Consider the following 14,057-nt stretch of genomic DNA (forward strand, 5'->3'; position numbering starts at 1 on the left):
TGATACAATTCTTGCTTTATTTGCACATCAATACATATCCATGCACTAATCTTCTTATTTAATCTACTTATGCTCAGGACCTGATTTGTGTACTTTGTCCACCACTGGTTATAATTAATTGCGATATAACTAAAGTTGTGTTAAATGAATGCATCAACAGGTCAAGGTTTTAAAAAAAAATGTGTGTAATGGCCATTTCTTACACAGCACCAGTATCCATGCTTTTCTTTTTTGGTAAAGGAAACACTTCTTTAATTACCCAGTGCAGCTGATTAATGTGGCTTTCCAATGGAGTGAACTTTTGTTCTCGTTTTCAGCCGTGTTATCGCACGACTCCATCAATCTTTCATTTCTCAGGACAGTGCAGCAGCAACTCAATCTTTAGACAGATTTGCTGTGAAAAAACAAGATAAGCCTCCAAAGAGGAGAAGGCAGAACTTCCTGCACCTGAACTGAAACAAATCGGCACAACGGACAGACAAATGCAGTTTGTGTTTCATGACATTTTTTGGCCCCAAAGCCGACTGCTGTTTCCAAGATAAGAGCCTCAGCGCTTAAAAACAACATACCCGCGGTCAAACCACAGGAGCATGATGGGAGCTGTGTCACCACACACACACACACAAGCGCTGTGTAAATGAATGGAATGGAAGCGGGTCCCTGTGAATTGGACAGTAAATGTTACAAAGAGAATGGGGTCTAGGGAAGGTCACAGGCGGCTGCCTTAATGATACGTGAGGTTGATGAACTGAGATTTGTTCTGCTTTAGTGGCGATGCTTTAATTAGCATGCTGACAGTGTGCATTCAGACATTCAGTCTACACTCTTGATCTCAGTCTGCAATGGACTGAGCTATCCATTCCTTTAAATACAGGTGATTGTGTGATCATGAGACAGTAGGTGATCTTTCTTTGGGATGTGCTTCATTTCTCTAATCTGAACTCTTACCATTCCAGAGGATGCACAAAATAAAATGCAACCAAAAACCATTCCTGATGATCATCTGCCGACACAATATACCAAAAAAAATTTGACCTCGTACTTTTGAACCCATTACACATAAACACAGACAACCGAGCATCTGGTGAGAGAGAAAGAGAGTCAGAGAGAGAACGAGTGAAACAGCAGGTGAAAATGAGGGTTGCAGAAGTGGCGCTCTCAGAAACAGCTCTCTCACCAGAGAGATTCACACAATCTGCCAAAGAGAGAAAAAGACACACACACACGCAGACACACACAGAGAGAGAGAGTGCACACACACACACACGGGTAAAACACTCTCTCATGGACCAAAACCCCATTTCTGCAGCGCTACCACAACCACAACTGTGGGACGAGAGAGGAAAATGAATGGCCTCCCAAAATAGGAACAAAACAAAAACAACTTAAAGAGACAGTTCACCCACAATGCACTGTAGATTCAGTCATCATTTACTCGCCCTCATGTTGTTCCAAACCTGTACGACTGTCTTCCTGTTTACAATGACTTTCTTTTGGATGTGAACTGAAGCCTCTAAGCTTCAAAACGGACATAAAAGTGTCATTCAAGAGTTGTTTATGACATATGCCAAGTCTACTGAAGTCAGATGACTGCTTTGTTTGAGGAACACGCCAAAAGTCATTATTTACCCATTATTTTCCTCCACCTACAACCTGTTTAGTGTCATAAAATGTAATTTGTGAACTGTGCTAGTCTAATTTATGAATGAATCATGCATACGGTTTTGTGAACCAGATCAAACGATGCACTGAAAAGAACTGGAAAGAACAAGTTGTTCGCCAAATAAAGATATCCTGGAGTATATCTGAAAGTGCTGAAGTGGAACTATTCCAAGAACCTTCAGGTACACTTTAAAGATCTTGCATTTAAAGACATTTAATGATTTCATTTTAAAGATCATACAATCCTCATCAATAGTGGCAAACATTTTAAGCTTCATATTAAGAAATGTGCATCATGCAAAAGTAGTTCTCCAAATAAAGATGAATTATCATTTTTATATTAGTATGCCTGGAACGATATATGAGTAAATATGTAAACGATTTGAATTATACTTAGTATGAAATAAATATACTTTAAATATATATATATTTTCTTACTAGGGACCATCTATTAAATATCGACATATGCATTTTGGTCACAAAAAGCTATTGTATTTCAATTAGATTTGGAGAAAAAAAGCGACCAGAACATTCTTCACAATTTCTCTTTTGTGTGTTTCGCAGAAAAACAACATGTGTGAGTAAATAATGACAGAATGTAATATTTTTGGTGAAATATGAAGAGTGGTTCTCAACTGGCATGTCTTTTCTGATAGGATCGCAGACAGAAGTGAAAATCTAATAACTACATATTATTGTGCATTTGTTTGAGAAGTAAAATAAACAGACTTATCTCTTTTTAAGAGGGAGGAGAAAGCGCTAGCTAATTGTTTTCCTGTTTACATCAAAGGCTCTATGGTATTTCAGCACAAATTTACCTGCAACTCCGCAGAAGCCAGCCAAATTCAACAGATGCCAAAATGAACTGGCTATGCGACAATATTCCCTCACCCTGAAAACCACGGACAAAACTAAACAAGGTAAAAGAAAAGCATTTTAACAGAGCTAATATTCAGTTTTGGGTTTGTTGGGTCACAACTTGATGTCCAATGCAAAGTCCTGGAGCAAAACCAGTTGAGAATCACCAGAGAATCACTGTGGTCCAGTGCAAGACAGAAAAGTACAGAAGAGTAGATGGATAAAGAAGAGTGTCTCACCAGTCCGGAGGCAAAAAACACAGCGAGCAGAGCCAGGCATGCTCCCATGACGATGAGCAACAGGAACACGATGAGCGGATGCTGCTGGCTCATTCGGTAGTAGGACTCGTACACCCAGTCTGGAGACTTCAGCCCCCCGGGAGACGCCACCATGTCCTCCGGACCCTCCAGCAGGTACACCGTCTGTTGGAACATGGGGTCCGTCTGCACCCCGGAGCCTTCGTCTTCGTCCTCGTCCTCCTGCTGCTGCTGCTGCCGTCCCGGCTCGTCCTCCTCCGTGAGGGTGCTCAGCTGCGGCGGGTGGGACAGATGCGTCCCGCGCCAGGGCAGGAGAGAGAGCGCTGCCGCACGCAGCATTCTCCAGCCAACATGATGAACTGAGCAGAGGAGAGCGACTGAGACTCGCACGAGAGAGAGCGTGTGAGAGGAGGAGGAGAGAGAGAGAGAGAGAGAGAGAGAGAGAGAGAGAGAGAGAGAGAGAGAGCATGAGTGTTGTCTGACTGCAAGGCAGAACGCAAGCTCTTAGTACTGACTTCATAAAGTCTGCATCGGAGAGAGGAAGAGAAAGTCTTCAAAAGAATGTAAAAGCGAGGAGGAGAGAGGAAAGGGAGTGTGCTTGACAGAGATCCAGCAGGCGCAGTATAATGTCTGCTATGCAATGTGTGGCAAGTCCAAAGATATGAGTTCATCAGAGATGATTATTACACACCCTGAGGAACATCTGTGTCACTCAGATGTCGCTCTTTCAGAGCTCAGGAGACTTTCACATGACTGTGCTTCACTCAAGTGTCTCTGTTTCTTCAGATATTCCTTGGGTGGAAAATTTTTTATAAATAAGTGATATATAATAATAAATAAATAATAATATAAACAAATCTACATCTAAACATGAATAAACTATATAGTTTATACTTTGCTCCATATTATCTCATTGCAATCTAGGAAAACAATGAGGATATTAAAGCGATCTCCTTCATTCTCCTTTATGGGGAGAGACGTACAATAAAAACAACATTAATGAATGAAAAACCAAAGACAACAGACAGGTTGATAAGAAAGAAGAGGAAACAGGAAGCATGATAAAACGTTTCCTTATTGCTACTGTCACCAGGATCCAAGATCGCTGTTGTTCCTGGAGTAATATTCAGTCCAAGTTAAGTCTTTACTCACCTCGCAAACCTAAACTTTGCTTCTGATTTTAGAGGCAGCTAATGCTTAAAAATAACGTACAGAGATCCAGGAACATGTCATAGCTGTTCAAATCACCGGTTACCTGCGAGTCTCTCAGACAGACAACTCTCTTTATGTACTAAGTAAGCCAGCTGTACTCCAGAAGGTCTTGTGAAGCTGCGAGGGGTGACTGTGATTACTCTCCAGAGGTAATTAGACAATAAACTGTCTGCTTCAGTTGAGTCAGCCGCCGCGCCGGTCAAGAGCTCTGTGAAGAGACAACCTCCCAGATCCTCACATCGTCTCAAGTCCATCCTGCACTCGCGAAAGAAAGACACAGATTGTTAAAATAACATGAACATGACTGAAACTATATTTCACCTCATTAATAACAAAAGAGTCATTATAGCCGACCGCCAGGGAGACTTACGGTGAGAGCGCACTTGTGAGTGAAATCATCTCTGCAATCAACGATTAAACATTTAGATGAAGTGAATAATTCAGAGCTGAATTATTAATTCAAATACAGTACACGCATATAATTCACATGCTTGTGTTTTTTCCCATTGGAATAAAACAAAAACCAGATGGATATAACGGTGATAGATCAAAGGGAAATCAGATCTGGTCTTGAGGCCCTGAAGCGCCGACTTGTGGAAATGTCACCAGTCAAGGAAAAATTGGATTTGTGAAAAACCACTAAACCTATGGGAATAAAACAAACGTACCATGACAGGTAATCATATTTAAAATAGTCTCTATAGAGTGGATAGAGCTCACTGAAATTAACCAGAAAACTGATGCAACATCCGTTCCTTTCTTCAGAGTTATTCTCAGTGTAAAACGTGCACTTTAGGGGTGTAACGATACGCGTATTCGTATTGAACCGTTCGGTACGACGCTTTCGGTTCGGTACGCGGTACGCATTATGTATACCGAACGGTTCGTTGGAGTAATTAATTATATTTGAAAAAAAAAAAAAAGAGAGAGAAAGAAATATAATGATATGCGTTCAACAAGGTAGCCCAATAACCCAAACAACGTAACAGGCAACGCCCCTGACACTCCCGAAGAAGAAAAAAACACCATCTTATATGTTTATGTTAGGCTACTCAGCAGGCGCTCGCTCACTCAGTACACGCTGAAGGCTCGTTGCAAAATAGCCAATGCGTTTAACAGACTAGAAATGAGAAGATCCTCCAATAACCAACAGGTCTGGTGTTTGGGTGCACTTTGGATTCCCTTTAAGCTATAATGGTGATGGCAAGAGAGTGGTGGATAAAAAAACAACGGTATGTCGCATCTGCAACATGACAGGGTACACCAGCGGGATTACAAAAAAAAAAAAAAACAGCGGGAATATCTGGGATATATGCGTCAGTACTATCTGGGAAAAGACGAAAAAAAGGAGAAACATGCACGCAGCAAACTATCCCTGCAGCATTTAGACACTATAGCTTACAGGGAATCCAACCCAAACACCAGACCTGTTGGTTATTTTAGGATCTTATATTTCTGGTCTGTTAAATGCATTAGACATTTTGCAACGAGCCTTCAGCGCGTGCTGAGTGAGCGAGCGCCTTAGGGGCCGTTCACATATCGTGCCTAAAAACGCATGGAAAACGCTAAGCGCGTCTTTCTCCTCCTTTCCAAAGCGCTCAGGCAGAAGCGCTCATGAGGCGTCTGTCTTTGCTAAGCAACAATGACGTGCTCTCTCCATGAGACGCGGAAATTTCAGCGAAGGATAAATGGATTTGCAGCTCTAAAAATCGCTTGCAGTAGCTCTGCTACTGAATTTATTTCAAAATTGCAATCCATATACAACTATGATCAGCTGTTCCTTCATCTTGGCTGAGCTCTCAACGTTGTTACGGGAAAGGATGAAGCTGATTTGTTAGTTCTTGTCACATGACCCGCGGTGCGCTTGCGGCATTCTGAAAAGTTGAGATGTTTTTACATTTTGCTGTATCTAAAACGTATCGAACCGAACCGAACCGAACCGTGACATCAGTGTATCGTATCGAACCGAACCGTGAATTTTGTGAACCGTTACACCCCTAGTGCACTGATTTTCTTTTTGTGTGTGTGTGATTTTTAATGAAGGCTCTTATGCTCAGCTAATAAAAACAGTAATATTGCAAAATATTATGAAATTAAAATAACTGTTTTCTTTTTTAATGCAAGCTAAAAAAAAATATTGTGATGTAAAGCTGTAGTTTCAGCATCATTACTCCAGTCTTCAGTGTCACATGATCCTTCAGAAATCATTCTGATTTGCTGATCAATACACATAGAAAATACGCTAGCATTGTCCTCTAAAACATCTTCTTGTTGTTGTCAGCCAAATCGCAATGAAGGACAGGACCTGAAGCACTGAGGTGAAATACTGAGACAATCCAAGTTACACTTTTTAATAGTAGTCAAAATCCAATCCAATCCAAGTCAGAGGCTTTTTGTTCAGATGAAACACATGCAAGTACTGCACAGTTGAGAATAATGCCGCGTTCCAGGCAACCCGTACCGTAACCCGTGTTTTTCCAACCTTAAACCCGTGAAACAACGATGGCAGCCCCTACGGATAATATTGCCTATGGATGCAGTGTTTATGCTAGTGGTACACATGGAAAAATAGATTTTAGGACAATGTAATGTTGCTACAATTCCTTGCGCTCAGGAAGTTTGGCTTTACTTGCCCGGAACGGTACAAAGTCATTAGTCGTGGTTTGAAAGTGTGACTTACGGGCTCAAAAACCTGCCTGGAACGCAACATAAGCACAAAAGACCCTCGTTAGACAGCCTCCATTAAAGTGTTCCCGGCCTAATGGCTGAGCGAGACTGTGGCACTCTGAATCTTGACTCCACTGAGTCTGTCCAGTCAAATGAGCTGATGATCTCATTAGATGTGCACTAGATCTGAAAAGAGCTCCACAGCCACACAAATGCATATATACATAAGCTCGCTGAATTTAATGGACAGTGCAACCTGAAGCATGACCTTCGTTTGCTGGTGCAAACCTAATCTCACTGAAGTGATCGAGGGATCATCAGTATCAGTAACAGAGGTGACATCTCTACATTGCTCGAAGCTCACTTTATCCATGTTGTGTGGTATAATCATCAGTATACTTAGACTGGAGAGCTTCCCAGTCAATCTGTTGTCCTACTGAGAACTGACAAGTTTGAATCCCAACTATCTGGAGTACAACACCTGCATCTCAAAGATCCAATGAAATCAATGCATTTTGTGATTTTTAGTGCATGCCACAGCATTTAAAAGTTTGTAAGATGCTAATGTTTGAACAGAATTAAACAAGGCATTTTAAAGTTGCAATCGTGCTCAAACTTTTATTTCATTCACAAAACACTCTTCTTTTTTTTTCATTGTACTTGTATGGTATTGCTTTTTTTATCTAGACAAAGCTACACAGTCACTGTAGAACTGCATAAACATACTAAATATTCTAATTATAAATATTCAAAAACCATTCTTTCTTTGTTCCACAGGAAAGAAAAGAAAAATATTCTACATGCACGGTTGTTAGGACATTCGGGGGTGAGTAAATGATGCCAGTTTGTTCCTTTTTGCGTGAACTAGCTACTTCTTGAAAGCAGCAGCAGGGGTTTAAATCATTAAGGGAGGCACAGCGCTATCTCGAAAGTCGAACTTCTGATGTTCTTTAATACTTCAGTCCTTGCTCGAGTCTTTCATCTCAGTAATAATCCGTCTGAAGAGCCTCTTATCTGCAAGGACAGGCTGCAGGCATCTCAAGACGCTCAAATCAGAATCTGTCTGTAATCTCACACACCAAATCATTACTGGTCATTACTAGTCACCGCACGAAGCGTCCTCTCGATATGGACAGAAAGCACTCATGAAAGCGAAAAGGTCAATGAAGCCAGACAATCTTTCAGGATCCAAACAAATGTCGACCACAGGTCAAGATGCCAATTCCACAGCCCAGCTAAAAAGTTCAAGCCATTGTTAAACTGAGCGGTGTTGGAAACACTCGGACTATTTGATTGGTGGGTTTCAGGCTTTTCGAAGATGTAAAAGAGGTAGGCGTCTCCAAGAGCCAAAAATAGACCTTTAACAGTCTAACAAGCGGCTGGGATTTTCACTGCGGTGCATTTTGTTTGTCATACACACCTTTGGTAATCTGGAACTTTTCCCAATGTGTGTTTCGTTTCTTTTCTTCCTGTAACTGTGAAGAGATGCATAACATCTGCTGGGTGGGGATGACAGAATGAGAGCAGGGAACAAAGAAAGCACTCTCAGTATGTGTGTGATAATATATTAGCCTTCTTGTATATGTGCATATTTCTGTTGCATGCACATTTAAGATGTTCAATATCAGCCTTACACAGTGAGGCTCAGTAACATCACGGGTTACAGTAACATTAAAGCTCTACATGCACTAATGCACTAACTAATTTAAAATCTGACCAACCTTAAACTTTTGTACCTTCCTTTAAAATAGGTCCATATGCACGGACGAGCACATGAGAATATAGCTATGAGAAGCAGATTGCATTCCCTGGGTCACTCACTAACCCTTAATGCCATTAGGTTTGCTCCACCTGATGTTTCCTCCTGATTTCACAGCATGTTTTGATGGAACACGTTTCTTGTAATTGTGTAATTTGATGTAATTTACTAGGAGTTATGCGTTGTGCTTGTTTCAGAGCTCTAAAAGAATGTGGAAGGAAAACAATGTCTTTGATGCATAAGATACTGTAACAAGATTTCAGACTTAAAAGACCACAAATGAGACTAGTGTAAAAATTTGCAGGAGTCATTTGAAGTCTGCTCTAAAGGTGGACTTGCAGGCCCTGAAGTGCACACAGTGAAATTCATTTAGGGCTAAAAAGAAGTCTGAAATATCTTTGCAACGGTAGACTGTAAGAAAACATCCTGGTGCCATCCGCGCTGCTGACAGCAGAGATCATATCAATATGTAAATACAGTATGTGCTGCCAATGTCCTCTCAATGACAAAATAAACACAACTAAAACGACAGCAGTGAATAATCAGCATCATCCGATCATAGCAATGTGGATTAACCAATCAATAAATAAGTAATAAAAAAAGGTTACTGTGTAGCATTTTTAATACTGTTGTCAACACATCATAACAATAATTTAGTAGAAATAACTGTATATTTATCATGGGATAGGCCTCAATGTTTATATTTCTAGATAAACGAAGAAAGTAGTAATCAGACAATATAATACATAATATAGACACATGGGTTATGTATCGTGTGTTTGTGTTTCTAAACAAACCAGACTTTGAAGGGAAGTGGGAGGAAACTAAATATAATCACAAAAATTCATATAATCAAATAAAATATTTAACACGAGTTAATGTCGATGTTCGTTTCTAAATGAATTAGACTCTGGAGGAAACTATTATATAATATTCACACAATAAAATCAAATCCAATATAATATTTCACTTGGGTTATGCGCCAGTGTTCATTTCTAAACCTAAACACAGTAGGAGGAAATGTTATATAATACTCGCATGATATAATACTTAACATGGGTTATGTGTCAGTGTTTAAGTTTCTAATAAACTAGACTTCTGAAGAAACTAGGAACTCCTTACATAATATTCACATGAAATATATTATATTATACAAACAAGCCACAAGACCAACCCTCTTGGTAAAAATAGAGTATGTGTGTATATAAAATATTTGCCTCCATGGTAACACGCTGGATGTGATCCTTATCAGGGAGCAAAAGAAGAAACTTCCCGACATCTCCTGCGAGGAGGTCTTTTGTCTTCGGCTTGCCGTGTTCGAAGCCGAGATGTGGAAGCATTAATTGGATTCTCGAGGCAATTTTCCCGACTCTTTTCACCCTTCATGTCAGTGGCACTGAGCAACAACTCTGGATGGATGGGGGTTTTGGTGAATGTGTAATTGGGGTGTCATCAGTTAATTAGGAGCTGCTTTGTTTTTTTATCCCCGCAGCAACATTATACGTCACAGCGACCACGTCTAGACTCAATAAGACTTATCTCTCCGCACCTGCACCGACAGATAAGAGCCTTCCAATGAATCTTTGAAGATTTTGCCATACAGGTCTCCCCCCATTCATCGTCAAGTTCATTAAGCGAGGTCCAGAAGAGAAATAATTACAAGTGACAGGAGCATATAGAGCCCAACCAGAAAAAAGGAACTGCCCTCTTTTCAAAGGAACCAAGTATAGCCATAAAATATAATGCGGTTACACTTTGTGTGACGCCATGATGGCAGAAAGACATTTTAATGAAGTTATATCAATTGTTTCCCAGACTCCAGCGTACTCTGAAAAACAGCAGCTGAACAATCTGCCCCGCTTGAGGATACCTTCATCTTGAGCTTCTGAAGATTTGCATAGACAACACTTCAGCCCTGCGGTTCCTTTGTGCGCACTTGCCGCTCACATCGTAAGCAACGTGGAAAGCTGCCGGCTTCAGATGACACGTCTTTCGTCATTGAGAAGCTGTGGTTTCGTGTACTGATGAGGAGAAGAGACAATGCTGGTACTGGAAATCTCATTATAACTATGTGTTCCAGAAACAAGGCTGTAGATTATATGCTGACAAACCCAGTCCTTCATGAAGTATGATGCAAGTCTTACTATGGATTTTTTCTCTCAAAATAGCAAGGTATCTTCTGTGCCTCGTCAGTGGGTTTATTACTGCTGGAGCTGCTCGGAGGTGTTTTGATTGGTCTCTCGTCCCTATCAGCCCGGGTCCGATTGCTCAGTCCTGTGTTTGACTCCATTATCTCTCTGGAGCTTCTTCAAACATCATCTCACATCACAAGGAGGCAGAGATCTCTATCAACTTCAGTCCTTTTCTCTTAACATCTTCTTTCCACTTTCTTTCCCTTTTACACGTCTAGTTTACCTAGAGTGTTTACCTAGAAGCCTTATTTTCTGTCAAAATACCATACGTTTTTACGAAATAGGTGATGTGATGATAATAAACCATGCTATTAAAATGCCATGACGTTTAGTCGTACTTCAGACATATTATAATTCCTTATTTGATGATAGTCATGACTTTCTGGTTAGATTTCAATAAGAACTGAACTCCGGTTACTGTGGTATGTTTTGCTTAAACTACCATGGTACATTTTTGTGAGGGTTGTTCATGTTTGACGACACTTGTGCATCTAAAATGTACAAACTATAAGCTAAGCTAGCAATAACCATTCACTCTTATCTCTATAAAGCCTACTGGATCATGTTTGAGACACAACTTTGCTAAAAAGCCTGTTGCTGTCTGTTGTCCGATTGATAGTTTTGTTCACCTTCAGGTCATGATGCAATTTTTTTTTATAATGTAAATGTAAGAATAATATTGTTATTAATATTTTTATATTAACAATTTACTTTATGCATACATTATTTGTTTTATTCATTCTTTTTTTATCATGCTAAAAAAATGTGAGGATGAAATGTGATATATCAGGCTTTTGATAAACGTTTATTGTATGGCACTGCATTGACATGAAACAATAAATATAACTATAAATGCGATTATAAAAACACTGTAATAATAAAAAACTAGCTTTAATTGTAAAACAGAAGCATTCAAATATCATCTTCTAGGACTCATTGTTGGGAGATATCAAGTGACACATGAGATTTATATGTATTGTCCGTTATACTGTTATGAAGATCTCGTTGATTTACATTACAAGCTATCAGAATTGCTTTTTGGCCATTTAAACAACCGCAATATAAAACAAGCGTGTTTCCTAAAGTGTATGAGCTCCATATCCTCCTTTATCATATTACTGGAGCCATAAAAACCTGATGTACCAAATATGATACTCAACAAAAACACACATACAATGTTTCAACATGCAAGATGTTGTATAAAGGTTCAACAACCTTTCCATTAAAAAAAACCTTTCTGATTATTGTGTCATATGTCAGTAAAGAAAATGTAAATGTAATAAACCTGTTTAGCAAATGTTGATAATTAAAACGCGAACTTAACCATTTCTAGCACTGTAAAACATCATATATACTCTTATAGGCTGAAGTCAGCATTTCAAGTAATATCACAAATCCAATTTAACAGGATTATAATATATAGTTACATATTTAATATATATTTAATATAAACCATTAATATTTAGTATTTTACATTTTAGACCCAATATTTCTGCTGCCTGCTAGGAAACTTCTGGAAAACTTGTTCCTGTGTTTATACCATGGAAATAAAAGGAGTCACTTAAAGGGATACTCCACCCCAAAATGAAAATGTTGTCATTAATCACTTACCCCCATGTCGTTACAAACCCGTAAAAGCTTTGTTCGTCTTCGGAACACAACTAAAATTTTGGATGAAAACCAGGAGGCTTTTGATAATACTTTGTGTACATGAAGAAAACTAAAATAATTACTTTATTCAACAATTGAAAACAATTCCAGTATTTTTGTATTGTTATCGCTTCATAACGTTACGGTTGAACCACTGATGGCAGATGGACTATTCTGACGATGTCTTTCATACCTTTCTGGACTTTCTGACAGTGTAACTTATTTGGCAGTCTATGAGATAGTCACAAGCCTCCTGGGTTTTTTTTTCTTCTGAAAAAGCTGAGCTCCTGGAGGCGTGCCATCACTGAAATGAAGAGAACACACAAACGCACTTGCTACACTCGTTGCTGCCCCAGAAAAACAAACGGCATCCACTGTTCTTGTAATGCTGGGTTCTTTGGGAAGCTGAACACGGTAAACTTTCCCTCACTTATTTGGAGACATTCTCGAACAAATCCTATGCAGCGCTTTCGACGAATTCCAGATGAAGTGCTTTGATGTGCGTGGTTTCGCCCCTGATCAATGTATGTGCGCGGGCACGCTTTTCTGAGAGAAATGCTCATATAAGGAGTTCCACCATCATCTACGTCATTAGATCCACAATAAAAAATAAAATAAAAATAAACAGCCGGAAGTAAGATTTCATTCAAATTCTTTTTTTAAACTTTGGGCATGTTTAGCATGAAAATCCATCTCTTTCAAACTGTGAACACCTCTGAATACATGAAACTACATTGTAGCCCCCTTTTAATGACAAAAAAATTTCATTTTGGGGTGGAGTATCCCTTAAATAGCCCAATAAAAAAACAAAGAAAAGCAATTAGTAAATTGACAAAAACATATATAAAATAAATACCGGAACTGGCATTATTTAAAAGGTCTATTCAAATGATTTAATAGGTTTTAAACTTATGCATAACAGTTTTGAAAATAGTATGTAAACATGCAAATTGCCTGTTGGATTCATGTCCTCTGAAAGATGCAGACACTTGTGAGCTGTGAGAGATGACAATGTAGCAAAGCTAGTATAAAACCTGCAATACAGAGTTCAGAAGGTACTGATAGTGCCAAGGAAGGCCTAGGAACTGATACACAATCTGTCTTTACGCAAAACTAGGTTTAATATACTACGCATGGTCCGTTTTATTATGAGTACTGCTGGTGACATTGGCATTAGTATTCAAGATCATGTCTTAGCGACAGCTCAGTCACGCAACATTTCTTCTTGAACCATATGATGCAAAGTTCTTCAGAGACTCTGTGATCTACTTCAAGGAAAAAAGTACAATGCATTCTTGGGAGAATGATTGCTGCATGGAAACAGTCTCAAAAGCCACTGTGAACTACGTGGAGAGACATGCAAAAGCACAGCCCCCCCACAGACAGAGAGGCTCATGGGCCATGCAAAAACTAACACACATACTGAACCAGTGATGAGTGTATGGTCATTGCAGTGACTGTAATGTAATGTGAATGTGCATTATTTTCATTTGCACATAACAGTTATTATGTTATTATCAACAGAGACTTGTTTTGTTAAAAATTAAATATAATTCGTTTGTAATGTTTAGACAAACAGGCTAAATTGATTAACTATTTAAGATATTAAAAACAGGTTGAACTCAGATTTGGGGTCTAAAAAAACAACAACCCAACAACCCTGTATGAAATCTAACGAGAACATAACACTTTAATAGAATTTAATTATTTCTCAGTATAATCTTGATACTTTTTTTGTATCATGATAGCTTGAAATCCTGCCTGATTACTCTAAAAGAAACATATGTTGTGTAACTCCTC

At 39.1% G+C, this 14,057-nt stretch overlaps 1 protein-coding gene across 2 annotated transcripts in view; it reads right to left on the bottom strand.

Annotated features, from left to right (window-relative positions):
- LOC113090787 (adenylate cyclase type 2-like) overlaps positions 1–3,206 on the bottom strand; it is a 76,869-nt gene extending 73,663 nt beyond the window's left edge. For both annotated transcript variants that reach the window (XR_003287256.1, XM_026256381.1), the window contains exon 1: positions 2,760–3,206. Coding sequence is in view for 1 of the 2 variants with exons in the window: in XM_026256381.1 (XP_026112166.1) it covers positions 2,760–3,116 (357 nt within the window). In the remaining variant the exon portion in view is untranslated. The remainder of the gene's footprint in view (positions 1–2,759) is intronic.
- Between the last annotated feature and the right edge of the window lie 10,851 nt (positions 3,207–14,057).

The sequence above is a fragment of the Carassius auratus genome, unplaced genomic scaffold (genome assembly GCF_003368295.1).
Source record: "Carassius auratus strain Wakin unplaced genomic scaffold, ASM336829v1 scaf_tig00214021, whole genome shotgun sequence".
Taxonomy (NCBI): domain Eukaryota; kingdom Metazoa; phylum Chordata; class Actinopteri; order Cypriniformes; family Cyprinidae; genus Carassius; species Carassius auratus.